Source organism: Suricata suricatta, chromosome 11 (genome assembly GCF_006229205.1).
Source record: "Suricata suricatta isolate VVHF042 chromosome 11, meerkat_22Aug2017_6uvM2_HiC, whole genome shotgun sequence".
NCBI lineage: Eukaryota > Metazoa > Chordata > Mammalia > Carnivora > Herpestidae > Suricata > Suricata suricatta.
Genome location: NC_043710.1, coordinates 101,710,267 through 101,724,761, shown reverse-complemented (window position 1 = coordinate 101,724,761; position 14,495 = coordinate 101,710,267). Strand labels below are relative to the sequence as shown.

The 14,495-nt window shown below is 39.4% G+C and overlaps 1 protein-coding gene across 1 annotated transcript in view; it reads left to right on the top strand.

Annotated features, from left to right (window-relative positions):
* ARHGAP20 (Rho GTPase activating protein 20) overlaps positions 1-14,495 on the top strand; it is a 101,284-nt gene that overhangs the window by 48,790 nt on the left and 37,999 nt on the right. Inside the window, exons 2-3 of the mRNA XM_029915020.1 lie at positions 4,340-4,504; positions 12,816-12,965. Of these exons, the coding sequence (XP_029770880.1) occupies positions 4,340-4,504; positions 12,816-12,965 (315 nt within the window). The remainder of the gene's footprint in view (positions 1-4,339; positions 4,505-12,815; positions 12,966-14,495) is intronic.

The window sequence follows — 14,495 nt, the reverse complement described above, 5'->3', positions numbered from 1 at the left end:
TACCCCTCCTCGTGGGTTCAAGCCCCACATCGGGCTCTGTGCTGACAGCTCGAAGCCTGGAGCCTGCCTCGGATTCTGTATCATCCTCTTGCTCTGCCCCACCCCCACTCACGCTCTATCTCTCTCAAAAATGAATAAATGTTAAAAACAATTTTAAAAAAAGAGAATTATCTGAAGAACTTGCTGAAATACAGAATGCTGAACCACGTTGCTGAGTGAGTAAGTCTGAGATGGTCCTGAGAATTTGCATTTTAAGAAGTCTCCGGTTGATCCTAATGCTGCTTGCCAGGCTCACAGTTTAAGGACAGCTGTAGCAGAGGAAGGGATGGCTGACGACTCATACCTTATCTCAGAGCATCCTCCGGTTTTTAGTGTACCCAGGGAAGATCAGAAAGTGTGAGCCACGCGGTTCAAACCAAGAAATGTAGGTATCCCAGAATCCCCACCTGTCCTGGTTCCACGTGGACCAGATACTCAGGATGACAGGGCATGGCCTCTTCCACCTGACACTTTGATGGGAGACCTGACAAACTCTTGTTCTTTGAGCTCCTTTTTAAAATTAAACTAATAAAGAAGTGTTTTCCAATTCTTATTGCTATTTTTGTTTTTACTGTTTCTTGGTTTTCATCTTATTTCATCTCCAACTTGTTTCCGTGAGGTGACTCTCAAGTATGTTATCCTTGTATTTACAAACTATGGGGTAGGGGTGCTTGCTAACCATATCCATTTTCTATTTCCCTCTCATCAGTGATCTTAACTCCACCTTTTGTGTACAGGTTTTTATACTTAGTCCCACATACAAATTATAAAAATTTAAGGCTCTTCTACTCCAACTGCCTTTCCTTTATGGATGAGGAATCCGAGGCAACCACAGAACTCCCTGTGTCATGCTACTCAGTAAAAGAGCTTGGATTAGCCCACTTCCTCCCCGGGGCCCCATTAAGTCCTAAACTGCTGAGCTCAGTTATCATGGGTGGATGAGGGATGAGGCAATGAGAATGAAAGGCTACATGGAATTTTTTTAAGTACATGTTGTGAAACCATGCTTACTTGTAAATCCCTTTCACTTAGCAGCTGTGTGTCTTAGCTTCCCTGAACATCAGCTTCCAAATCTGTAAAATGAGGGATAATAACACCTGCCTTCAGGGCTGATTGTTTCTCTCCTCTTCTTGCCTTTCCTCTTAAAGTCGTCTTCTAGTGTTTAGCTGCTAACACAAAAACCAGAGCCAGGAGGTAGTTCTTTACTTTTCCTTCCTGACTCCTCATGGCCCAGGCCCCTTGAGTTCCGCAGAACCTCACTGTTCTCCTGGAACTGTTTTCTTGAAGTTCTTAATGAGCAACTGATTTTCCTCCCAGACATCTCTTCAAGCTTCAGCCTGTTATTCCTGCTACCAATCTCTGCACCCCAGACCTCCCCTGCTTTTCATTTTTCTTTCTCTGCTGCTTTTCACTAGCTTCCATCATGTTCCCAGATTCTCCTTTCCTCACCACCTCAAATCACATCTTAGGGAAGTGGGTGTTTCTGTCTTTTTTGTTTTTCTTATACTGTGCTCTTTCCCTGGGCACTTCTAGCCACTCCCATGGTATTATCTATGCACCTGTCTTTGTGTGATCACCAATTCTACATCTCATTCTGACACCTCTTCTGAATGTTAGCTGCCTGCCTGATTTCCACGCCACCTAGTCCACTGATAATTTCAAACAAAGTGTATTTTGAAACTGAGCTCAGTTCTTCTTCCCCAGATCTCTCTTGTATTCCTCATCTTCATTACTGCTAAAATGTATATGCAAAGACAAAAGATTTAAATTTTCCAAAGCAATCTCAAAAAAGAAAAAGTTGGTAGTGTTATACTATCTAATTTTATGATTTAATAAAGACAAAATAGTAAGACAGTGTGTTTCTGGCATAAGAATTAACAAATAGATCAGTGGAACAAAACAGAGAACCCCGAAATAGACCCATGCTTTATACTCCTGGGATTTTTAAAAAAGGTACCCACGCAATCCATAGAGGAAGGGAGAGTCTTTTGTGTACATAGTGCTGAATAATAAGGTATCTGTACAGAGCAAAATGAACCTTGGCTCCTGCCTTCTACTGAAGTTATTTTGACATAAATCATGTATTTAGAAGTAAAAACTAAAATTACACTGATTTTAGTAGAAAATATTAGAGTATATCTTTTGTAACTACTTGGGAGTAGGTGAAGATTACTTAGAAAGGTCACAGAAAGTAAGTACCATTCAAAAATGATAAATTCGACTTAATCAAATTTTTAAAACTTCATCAAAAGCACAGTTAAGAAAGTGTACAGGCAATAGGTAAGGAAAAAATATATTTGCAAAACATACCTGACATGATAAAACATGCCCTTTATCCAGGATATATAAAAAATTCCTATAACTCATTGATAAAAAGATACCCAATTTTCCTAAATAGGCAAAATATTTGAAGATAATTCACAAATGAAGAGGGTACAAATGACCAACAAGAACATGAGTCAACATCGTTAGTCATCAGAGAAGTGCAAATTAAAATCTTAAGGAGATGCTACTATGTTTCCACTGGAATGGCCAAAATTTAAGAGTGACAACACCAAATGTTGGCAGGTTGTGGAGCAACCGACCTCTCGGGCAATATTCTTGGGAATAAAAATTGGTACAACCACTTTGGAAAACTGGCACTTTTTTCTAAAATTAAACATCCACTGGGGTACCTGGGTGGCCCAGTCGGTTAAGCATCTGACTTTGGCTCAGGTCATGATCTCACAGTTCATGGGTTTAAGTCCTGTGTGGGGCTCTTTGCTGACAGCTCAGAGCCTGGAGACTCTCTTGCTGTCTCTGTCTCTCTTTCTCTCAAAAATAAATAAAAACATTAATTTTTTTCAATTAAACATCCACCTACTCTGGCCCAAGAATTCCATTCTGAGGTATTTATTAAAAAGAAATTAAAACATAGGTCAAAAAAGGACCAGGACAATGTTTAATTTATAATAGCTGAAAACTGGAAAGAGTCCAGGTCCATCAATAGGAGAATGAATAAACAAACTTAGATATATTTATGGAATACTAATCAGCCATATTAAAGCAATAGGATAGTGGTTAATGTAACAAGAATATATCTTACACAAAAAAGCACATATGGTAGCTCCATTCATGTGAAATTGCAGAACAGGCAAAACTCGTCTTCAGTGGGGATAAAAAGTCAGAATAGTGGCTGCCTTGAGGGTGATGGGGTAGGGATCAACTGTTGTAAGGAATTTGTGGGTCGTAGGGGCTAAACAAGAAAAAAGATCTCATTGGGCAGCATTGCATCAGAAAGGAAGTCCCTCATAACACGAAATTGTCTTGAGGCCTGGGTCCAAAAGACCACCAACCAGAGAGGAGGGCAAGGGTGCTCGTGAGGTGCGGAAGACCATAGAGGGTGTCTCTGGGGATTACTCGTCCTGGAGATGCGGGTCCATGGGGCAGCAAGGAATCACTGGGTCAGAGAACTCTGAGGGGAAGTAGTGATTTGGGTCTTACAATCACTAGTCTCTGTCTTATCAAGGCCAGCAGGTACTGGCTCTGGTTATGTGGCATATGTAAGGCAGGCAAGCTACAAGTGGCTAAGAATCTGCTTGTTTGAACTGTTTTAAATATAATCAGGTATATAAACATTTAAGGTTGGTGCCAGGAGACTTTTTGAGCTGATGGGTCTCAGCCTGCAGTGAAGAAATAACCCAAAGCCAATACATAGAAGCCATCTTCAGCTAATATATATAACATCTGAGAAGGTCAAGAGGGTATATTTTGGTGTGATGATAATGTTCTCATCTTGATAAGGGTTTAGACTAGACAGGTGAATATGTTTGTCAGAGCTCAGTGAACATACACCTAAGGCTTGTGCATTTCATTGTACATTCATTTTTTTAAATTGTAAGTAAATGTTGAATTCTAGTTAATGACCTTCATGCCAAAGTATTTAAGGGGAGACGTGCTGCTGTATTTTGTTTACACTGAAATGCCAAAAATGGAATGGATTATTAAATAGGATGGATAGTTGGATAGATGCATGATAAAGCACATTCAGTAAATTTTCATGGTAGAATCTAGGTTAGGGTATACATGTGTTTGTTATAAAGCTTACACTTTGCTTTGTGTTTGAAAATTTTTCATAATGAAATGTAAAAGAGCACTGGGTAGAGAGAGACTGAGGGACCAGTTAGGAAACTGTGTCATTGTGTTAAAAAGGTACAGAGAGCTTTATATTTCTTTTGACAAGGAGAAGCTACAATTTTAAAGAATCCCATCCTGTGTGTGATCATTTGACTAACGATGTGTGGTGTTTGCTCCGTGGCAGGGAAAGCCCGTCTGCCAGCGTGGACTCGTGTACGTTTCTCTCGTCGTTCGCGTGCTCCAGCAGGACCCTGCTGATCGATGGCCGGGCAGAGCTCAGGCGAGGCCTGCAGAGGCAGGAGCGGCATCTCTTCCTGTTCAGTGATCTGTTCGTTGTGGCCAAAATCAAGTAAGTCCGCCGTAAGCTCTGTCCCGGCTGCCTTACAGAGCTGCGTTCCCAGGAGCGGGCGACCTTCCTGTCCAGTGCTGACTGTAAAGGATGTCTGCTCTGTTCAAGAATGTCTTCTGTTACCAGAGCGAATAGCTGAAGTGACGTTTATGTTTTTGTTTTGTTTTATTTTTGCAAAAAAAAAGGTTTCGGTTTTTTATTCATTCAACCAGTGTTGGTTTTAGGCCCCACTCGGTGCCGTGTTCTGAATACATGGAGGGAATACAGTGAAGAATGGGACGGGCATACCCTGCTTGGGGGCACGTTTATTCCATTGTGGGGGGAGTTGTGGGTTGTGACTAGTGCTGGGAAGAAAATGGGGTGGCGGTGCTGGGTGAGGTAAGACACGGGTAGGTACAGTCGGGGGGGAGTCATCAAAGGCTGAAAAGCAGCCAGCCCTTCAGAGAGCAAGAGGATGAGCATTCTGGGAGAGGCAAGAGCAGGTGGTGGGAAGAGCGTGCCCTTTGACGGAGCTAAAGGAAAGTCTCTGCGACTGCAGCAGAATGGGCAGGAGGGGACTCTGGTATTGGAGTAGATGAGGACCAAGTTATCAGGACCCTCGTAGCTGTGGCAATGGTCTCTTCCCATGTAACAAGTCACCCAAAAATAGTTTAGACCTACACACATCTCAGACCCAGGAGCACACACACCATCCTGAGGAGTGTCCCACAGGGGGTTGATGGCCGGTGGTTCTGGCCCAGAGTCCCCTTGAGGTTGCAGTTAAGCTGTTGACCAGGCTAGAATGAACTGACATCTCGATGGCAGCTGGCGAATCCACTTCCCAGCTCACTCATGTGGACGCCGGTGGGCCTCGGTTCCTCCCTGGCTGCAGCCAGACCCTCCAGGTCCTGTCCACGCGGGTGTCTCCACAGGGCTGCTTGTAACGTGGTATCGCTTCCTTCAGAGGGGAAGTTCCAGGAGTGTGAGACAGAGTGTAAGCAAGTGAGAGAACACCCACACTAGAAGCCACAGTCTTTCATACCCCGATTCGGGAAGTGGTATGCTGTCATTTCTGATGTATGTGGCTGGCCACAGACCTGCGGTAGGGCAGCGTGTGGAAGTGGGAGACCTGCGTGAGGGGGCAGGTGTCAGGAAGCCAGGATCCCCGGGGCCCTCTCGGGGTCGGGTGCAACCCAGGCCGTGATAAGGAGTTTGGGTCTTATTCTAAGGGATTTTAATTAGAGGAGTTTATATGTTTAAGCTATTGTTTCTGGAGGGGCACCTGGGTGGCTCATTTGGTTAAGCATCCAACTCTTGGTTTCCCCGCAGGTCATGATCTTATGATTTGTGAGTTGGAGCCCCATGTCGGGCTCCGTGTTGGCAGTGTGGAGCCTGCTTGGGATTCATTCTCTCTCTCTCTCTCTCTCTCTCTCTCTCTCTCTCTCTCTCTCTCTCTGTCTCTCTCTCTTTCAAAACAAATAAACTTAATTAAGAAAAAAAAAAAAGACCTGTTTCTCGCTGTGATTGGTGATGGGTTAGAAGGTAGGCAGGGTAGAGAAGCGAACAGTCTGGACAGGAGGTTATAGTCATCCTAATGAAATGTAGTGGGGGTTTATCTGGGGAAGTGGCACTAAAATAAAGGACACACACACATTTGGAATATATGTCAGAGGTAACCGGAAGAATTGACTTTCTGCTCAATACTAAATGCCCCTGCATTTAGCACTCTGCCTAGAACATGCTGGTTGCTGCTTGCTCCATCCTCCATTCTCATTGTTTACTAAACTAATAAAAGATAAGAATATTTCAACAAATCCAGTAATATTAACAAGATTTTAATCACCAGAGAATAGTGAATACTTTTTTCTACTAATGTCACTCTCACACCTAAGTTATACCATGTCATAAATAAGACATGGACAAGGCTCAATACTAATTTTGCAAAGCACTGTATTTAGTCTAAGTGGTGTTAATAACAATAGAGAACTTATTGTATGATAGGCATTTTCCTAGAGACTTTGACCTGCATGACTGTTTTGTCAGGCAGATGCTATTTTTTATTTTTAAAGAGGAAATTGATACTCACAAGTTAAGTGACTTTGGCAAGATCATGGTTAGTAATTAGTTGAGCCCACATTTGAACCTAGGTCTTTTTTGTGTTGTTTTTAAAGTAGGTTCCACATCTGGTGTGGAACCTAATGCAGGATTCAGACGCACAACCCTGATATCAAGACCTGAGCTAAGAACAAGAGTTGGACACTAAATCGACTGAGCCACCCAGGTGCCCCCAGAGTCTGTGCTTTTTACCAGTATGTGTTCTGTCTCACTAGAATGCTTAGTGAACCATTGATGTATTCTTTTGAAAGTTAGAGGTGAAAATAAAAATAAGAAAACTGTTTCAGAATGTGTTTCAGAATGTCCTTTTTTAAATTATTATGGGAAGAACACTTAACAGGCAATCTATCCCCTTAACAAATGTTTAAGTGTACAAGGCACTATTGTTAAGTACTAGGCACAATGTTGTACGGCAGATCTCTAGAATGTATTATTCACCTTGCATAATTGAAACTTTTTACTTGTTAATTAGCAAAACTCTTCATTTTCTTTCTCCCCTTAGCTCTTGGAAACCAACATTCCACTCTGATTCTATGGGTTTGACTATTTTAGATGCCTCATGTAAGTGACATCACACAGTACATGTCTTCTGTGACTGGTTTATTTCATTAGCACAGTGCCCTCTAGGTTGATCCGTGTTGCTGCATATTGCAGGATTTCCACCGTAAAGGCAGCTGAATAATATTCCATTGTACGTCTATACCACATTTTCCTCATCCATTCATTTACCAGTGGACATCTAGGCTGTTTCCACACCTTGGCTGTTGTAAACAATGCTGCACTGAACATGACTGTTAATAATCTCTTCAACATCCGATTTCACTTCGTTGATAAATACCTAGGAGTGGGATTTCTGGATTATATAATGGTTCTGTTTTTAATTTTTTGAGGAACCTCCATACTGTTTTCCATAGTAGCAGCACCTGTTTGCATTCCCACCAACAGTGCACAAGGGTTCCAGTGACTCCATGTCCTGACCGACATTTGTTGTCTTTTTGTCTTTTTTTGTTTGTTTTATTTTTTGGTTTCTTTTTATTATTATTATTGTTAAATAATAGCTGTCCTGACGGTGTGAGGCAATATCTCAAGTCTTAACAAAATTAGTAAGGTTGAAATCTTACCCCATGTCTTTTTTGACTACAGTGGAATGAAACTCAAAGTCAGCAAAGCTTAAAACATGTTTTGAATACAACTAATGCCTACAGGTATAGTTTTGGAAGTGGATTTGCTGTTACAAGCAGTATGGAGAAAGGAAAGTCTGTCCATATAAGCCTCTGTACTAGGGCCATTTCAAGCCATGTGCTGTTGACAGAGAAACAAATCATTATTTTTTAATGTAGAATAGTTGCCATTTCATCACATAAAATGTATTGGATGCGTTCTGTATGCTAGGAATTATGATAAGAGAGTCACAAAGATCGTATTAGATTTTACTAACAATCCTGCAAGATTAGAGTGGTTTTAGGTCATGAATACTGAGCCTCAGGGAGGTTTGTCCACGGTCATGTGACAGGAGTTGTGGTGGACTGGAGTTTTAGTCAAGGCCTTATTTCCGGTGGGTAGCCCTTTGTACTCTTCCCCATTTTACTCGTTATGTGCATAGTTTTGTGCTCAGCCTGCAGAGAGATAAGCAAACAACAAAAACTTTTATTACAATAATCCATTTCCTATACTTTACGATCTTAGAGACTATTTACTTGTAACATGTATTCAGTTCTTATGAAGGAAAGTATTTTCCTTCAATTTCTTCAGATATTTTTTCTTCAATAGTTATGATACTATTTAGAGTAGAAGGCTTGTGTTCTTACCTGTGACTTAATGTTCTGGTTATTGCTAATGTCTAAGTGGTTTTATGTAATCTGTATAGTGTTTTGCTGAAAAAAGTTTTATATAAAGATTGTTTCTTTACCACTGGAAAGTGAATGCTTTAAATATACTGCCAAATCTGTGCCCATCATTTCCTTGTATAGCTGACTTTTTATTTTAATTGTTCCTTTCTCACATAGGATATATACCATTTTTTTTCACTGACTGCTTTTGAGATACCTCTTTGTGTTGATGTAAATGTTTTTATTAAGTGACAAAATCTAGTAACATTTGATTTAATTGTTTTTATTTTAGAGAGTCAATTCATGAAGATTATTTTAAGTACTTTTTACATTTTTGGGGGGATATTAAAAAATGTGAATGATCGAAGTTAATTTGAAGGGAGGGGTATGAGCCCAAGACTCCTGCAATAATAGAGGATATATGGCCTAAAAGAAGATAATCATTATTATTGAATACTGCCACCTTGTAAAAATTTTGACCACAATTTACCATTATCTGGTCATTCTCATAGATAACATCTGATATATTCACAGATCCTTCTTAATAAGAACTTAATGCTTTTTCCTGAAATAAACAGCAACCAAGAAGAACCAGCCCCTGTAATTCCAAACCTATGTCTTCCCTGTCACTTTTTACCCTGTGACGGAGGATGGGGTTGGACCCTCAATCAACTACTTTATTGAAATGATAAGAGTTACTTACTGCTTAGTAAACAAACTCACTACCTTAAGTTCAGTGTTACTTCAGCTCACCTTCAGGCTCCCTTTGGGTACTGCTTTCACCCTTAGGTTGATGCTGTGAAGTAAGTTCAGGTGGGGTAACTAGGTGAACAGCTGCCCCATATTTATTCACATTTATTTAGTGAAACTAAGTAGATTTTAGTGAATGCAATAATACAAAGGGTTTTTAATTTTTTCCTTTTATTGGCTAAGGTATTTTATTCATTTTGTGCCAAATGTTGACCATGTTTACCTAAAATTATCTTGAGTTTATGGTTATTCTTTTCTATATTTAATTAGAGCAAGTTTTAAAATTGAATGGGACCTTAGGGACTCCTTTCTGTTCATTCAAAAGCTAAATAAAAAGCTATTTTTCTAATAGAATTATGGCTTTCCATCTTTGAAGACTGTATTTAAAAACTTTAAAGTCTTTAGAAAGAAGTTAATATTCTGTTAATAACTATAGAGCAGCCATTTGGAATTTACTAAAAAGAAGTAACTAGGTACTTTACACCTTCCTAAGCCATCACTTTTGTCATATTTAATTTTCTATATAAATAGGGAAACAATGATGAGTTCCATTTAGGTCAAAAAGATGAAAAGAAAAAAAAAGTTCCATTCATATATTCATTATCAGTAGAACCTCCATCAGACTCTTGTGGCATATGCCATGTTCTCTCCCCCAAACATATTCAGTAAAACATCTCCATCTTAGACTCAAGGGACATCTCCCTGGAATCTTGTGTACTTCAGCAGTTCTCTGGCATTCCTTCTAATACAAAGATTGGAGCATAGAAAAACAAGGAAATATATCTCTCATCATAATAAATTTGTAGTAAGGGACTACATTGTGGAACTAAAGAATTGCTTTTTGGGTTGTTCTTTTGTAAATTTTATTAGAATAGTCTAATTACTGTTGGAAATTGAGAGTGAAAAGTTTGAAGAAACATACACTATGACCCCAGGACTATCCATCGTAATATAAAATTTTATTTAATACAGGTCTTAAGTATTTTGAAACTACTCCATTTATCATTCCAGACCTAAGTCTGTATGAGATTCCTCTCCACCTCTGTAGTAACAGTTCCATCAGAAAACTGTGAAGGTAGAGTGAGATTTAAAAAAAAAAAAGTAAGGCTGAAGATAGAAAAGCTGAAGGGAACTTCATGGTAAAATACTTCCATCCAGATGCTTTATAAGACGGACAACATCCAGGGCTTTTTATAAATACATAGTTAAGAGCATTAAATTAGCTTGGAAGTCAACACTGCTAAGTTCAGATTCTAGCTATGCTAGTTAAGCTGTTTGACTTTTAGCAAGTTACTTAGCTAAATCTCTCTTTGACTCCATTTCCTTATCTGTGAAATGTTTGAGAATTAAACTAATAGTATGTGTAACATGCTTACCACAATGACTGGATGTCACTGGGAAATTTTCAGTAATTAATAGCCAGGAGAATGGAAGTGATTGTTTGCACTTTTAGGTGACTTCTTGTTTTTTGTATCAGAAGGTGGATAATCTTGGTACTTTATTGATCTAGAGAAAGAATCATCACATTGACTTTTTTTCCAGGGCATAAAAAGTTTCTACCTGGTATCTAAAGTATCTGATAGAGAGAAAGACCTGACTGAATTAGAAGACAAAAACTGTGGGGCTCCTGGGTGGCTCAGTCGGTTAAGCGTCTGACTTCAGCTCAGTTCATGATCTCACAGTTCATGGGTTTGAGCCCCGTGTCTGGCTCTGTGCTGATAGCTAGCTCAGAGCCTGTAGCCTGTCTTCAGATCCTGTGACTCCTTTTCTCTCTGACCCTCCCCTGCTCACACTGTCTCTCTCTCTCAAAAATAAATAAAAACATTAAAAAAAACAAAAAGAAGACACAAACTACGTGACAAGAGATAGACAAACATACCTTTGTGTACTTTCAGTTTTACAGTACCTAAATAGTCGCTGTCAAAAATAAGATTTTTTAAAAGAAGATAAAAAGAAATAAAATTTTATCTTCATTGTCTGTCTGATTTTTTTTAAATCCAAAGATTCGTGCAACAGGATAAAAAACATTGAGTTGAAATATAGACACTATTATTCTACAAGGTGCTTTTCTATTACACTTACAGTGAGTGTGCCCTACAGGAAGTATAAATGAGGCTTTGAATCTAGATTATCCTTCATGTATAGTTCCTGCAAGATCTTTTTCATTTTATAAATCTGACTGAAGATTGTGGGCTTTAAATATTCCATGAAGGAGTTTTAAGAATACTGCCATATGAAGTGTCTTTGATTTCATGTCAGTTTTTTTTCTGTTTCCACAAATGGCTCTAAATGATAGGAAGTATCCAAGTTTCCCTAAGCATTCTCTTTATCTTTCCCAGTGCCTTCTAACTAAGTCTCAGGTCCATTATGAGCATGAATTCTGTGAATTTAGGTCAAGAGATAATGGTGGTTGCAATATTAGGTTCTAAGGAAGATTAGGTAGAAATTATCAAAAAGCAATTTCAGTGCCAACTTAAAGTAGATTACCTTCTGGGTCCTTGGAGATAAACATGAATTGTGTTAACTCCACCTAAGTATAGTACTTCCTGCTTCTTTTTTTTTTTCCAGTTTAGTTTAGGGTCTGTCTTTAGGTTATAGTTTTTCAGTTTTAACCAGAATATAAAGGGAAATGAAATGAACAAACTTTTAAGAAAGGAAGTTTAGGGGCACCTGGATGGCTCAGTTGGTTGAGCATTCGACTCTTGATTTCAGCTCGGGTCCTGATTCCAGGGTTGTGGAATCGAGCTTCATGTTGGGCTCTATGGTGAGCATGGAGCCTGCTTGGGATTCTCTCTCTGCCTCCCCAGTTTCCTGTCTCCCCCACTCACCCTCTCACTCTCTAAATGAAAAATTACTTTTTAATTTTTTTAACGTTTATTCGTTTTTGTTGGACAGAGACAGAGCTTGAGTGGGAGAGAGGCAGAGAAGAGGAAGACACAGAATTCGAAACAGGCTCAGGCTCTGAGCTGTCAGCACAGAGCCCAACATGGGGCTCGAACCTATGAATTGTGAGATCATGACCTGAGCCGAAGTCTGATGCCTAACCAACTGAGCCACACAGGTGCCCCAAGAAAGAAAATTCTTTTAAAGGAAATTTATCTAACCTTTGCTTGTAAAGACTAGAAAAACTTGTAACCATTCAGTTGAAAATTCACTGAGAATTCCTCTAATTAAATCCAGGTTACATTTTTTTATGTGCATCTCTCTCTCTTAAGGTGAAAATTTTATAAATATTTTAATAACTGATGTGTATTTTAACCTTTTGTTCAGCCACTCAAATCTTTTTGGAAGTAAGCAAGTTATAAATAATAAATACATTAATTTTTTAGTACAGTAGTAAATAAAATTAGATTTTTAATCCAAGTGTAATGCTCAACTTAAAAAATTAAGTAGGCAGTTTACAGCCGTCTGCTGCCCATACATGTGGGCATGAGGACTAATGTGTCTCCAGAGGCATCGGCGCCATAGGTAACCGCTGTCTTACAGTCTCCTGTCGTAGCCATTGGAGTTACAAACAGTGAAGAAGATATTCTTTGCCCACAATTAGTGGAAACTGTCCTCTTGTCACAAGTACAAGAGCTCTCATAAAATTTAGAAAACAAATAACAAGGAGTGCTGTCCGGTTTTTATCTTTCTAGATATAACAACAACTTTAAGATAAAAAATAAAATAAAATTAAGTGACATGTGGACAGCAAGCTGTGTGGATGAAGTGGGAGAAGGCAACACCAATGCCCAGAAATCCTTCGTCTTGGGCTGGCCCACGGTGAACTTCGTGGCCACTTTCAGGTAAGAACCATAGTGTCTCCTGTATTTACGTGTTAAATGCAGTCAACTAGGTAATTCTAGAATGGAAAGGAAAAAGTGAATCCAATTTTGTTTTCTTGATTTTTCAAAGGGAAATAATTTTATTCTGATTGAGTTTTTCTGAAATCAGTAACTTTGACATGCCCCCAAGAAAGGCACTCATATGCCTTGTGTTTTTCCCCAAGAGCTGCTTATTACAACATGAGGCGAGTAATGGTAAATATAGTGAGAACACTGGGAGTCCTCTATGTTGATTTGACCAGTGATTTTTAGAGGGGCGCTGCTGAAGCACCTCAGGGCTGTGGGAGAGGAATCGAGGCCTCACACCGAGACGGCACTCTGCAGTCGCCCCTTCGCTCAGTTTCAGGTGTTGTTTTACATAGTGAGCTTTTGACTTGATCTTTTCAACTCACTGAAGTAGACTTTTACTGAAAAATTGTATAAAATCATCCAATTAAGCTAGAATAACTTTTATACTCCCAGATTTTCTAAAGAAAGAGCTTTTAACTAGAGAAATAATGTTGTGAAATAATGGGGCACCTCAACTGTACGTCAGGTTCTGATTTGGCGTAGAGATGTGACTATCAAAAACAAACTCATGACCCAAGAAGTAAAAATTAGTTTCCTAAGACTGGCCCTGTGACTAGGATGGGAATGGAGAATGTATAAATAGAGAAGTTTTGTACTCTTACCTGAACGTACTACACTGGCACTTCTCAGGTCCGGGAGAGCATACCAAACCTCACACCTGTGAGTTTGAACAGCCGCACACCCTCACATCTGGCGTTGTTTCACACTGCAAGAGTTGGGCTCCTCATAAGCACACATTTTTCTCTTGGTCTATTCTCTCCCCACTACCACCAGACACGTCAGGCATCATCCTGAAGCCAGATAACTCATATTTTCCAAGATGTTAATCTTCTAATTAAAAAAAAAGATATGTCATTAAGTTCTGTTATGCATTTTTGGCTTACTACAAGATTTTAAGACCTTACTTGGAACACACATGTACTTGTATCATTCTCTGCATATCTTCTTTTCCATGACAGATTTCTCTAGATAGTATCATTTTCCACTGCTTAATCTCCCTGAAGTTATAGGTGAAAGGGATTTCTAGTGAGCTACAAGACTACACGAGGTCTTTAATTAAGAGGTTTTTATGAAACTTGTTTTAAGAAGAAGTACAAATGTATAAACAAGTTTTACATAAATTATATTCTTCTAGAAGTATAGTACTTTACCCCAAAAGATGAAGGTTAACATGACTAATGATGTCAGGTACCCCTCAGAGAATGTGACGGCAAGAGCAAGTCACCGTTGTGTTATTCCCCTTCAAACCCATGGCCCCGGGCAAGCGCGAGAAGAACATCAAACAAGCCCATACTGAAGGCTGTTCTGTGGGTTAAGCTGACCACCGCTCCTCCAGATTCTCGCAGTTTTTAAAGAAATAAATAAACAAAAACAAACAAACAATACAGGAAAAGACCTAGAAATTTTCATAGACCAGTCACT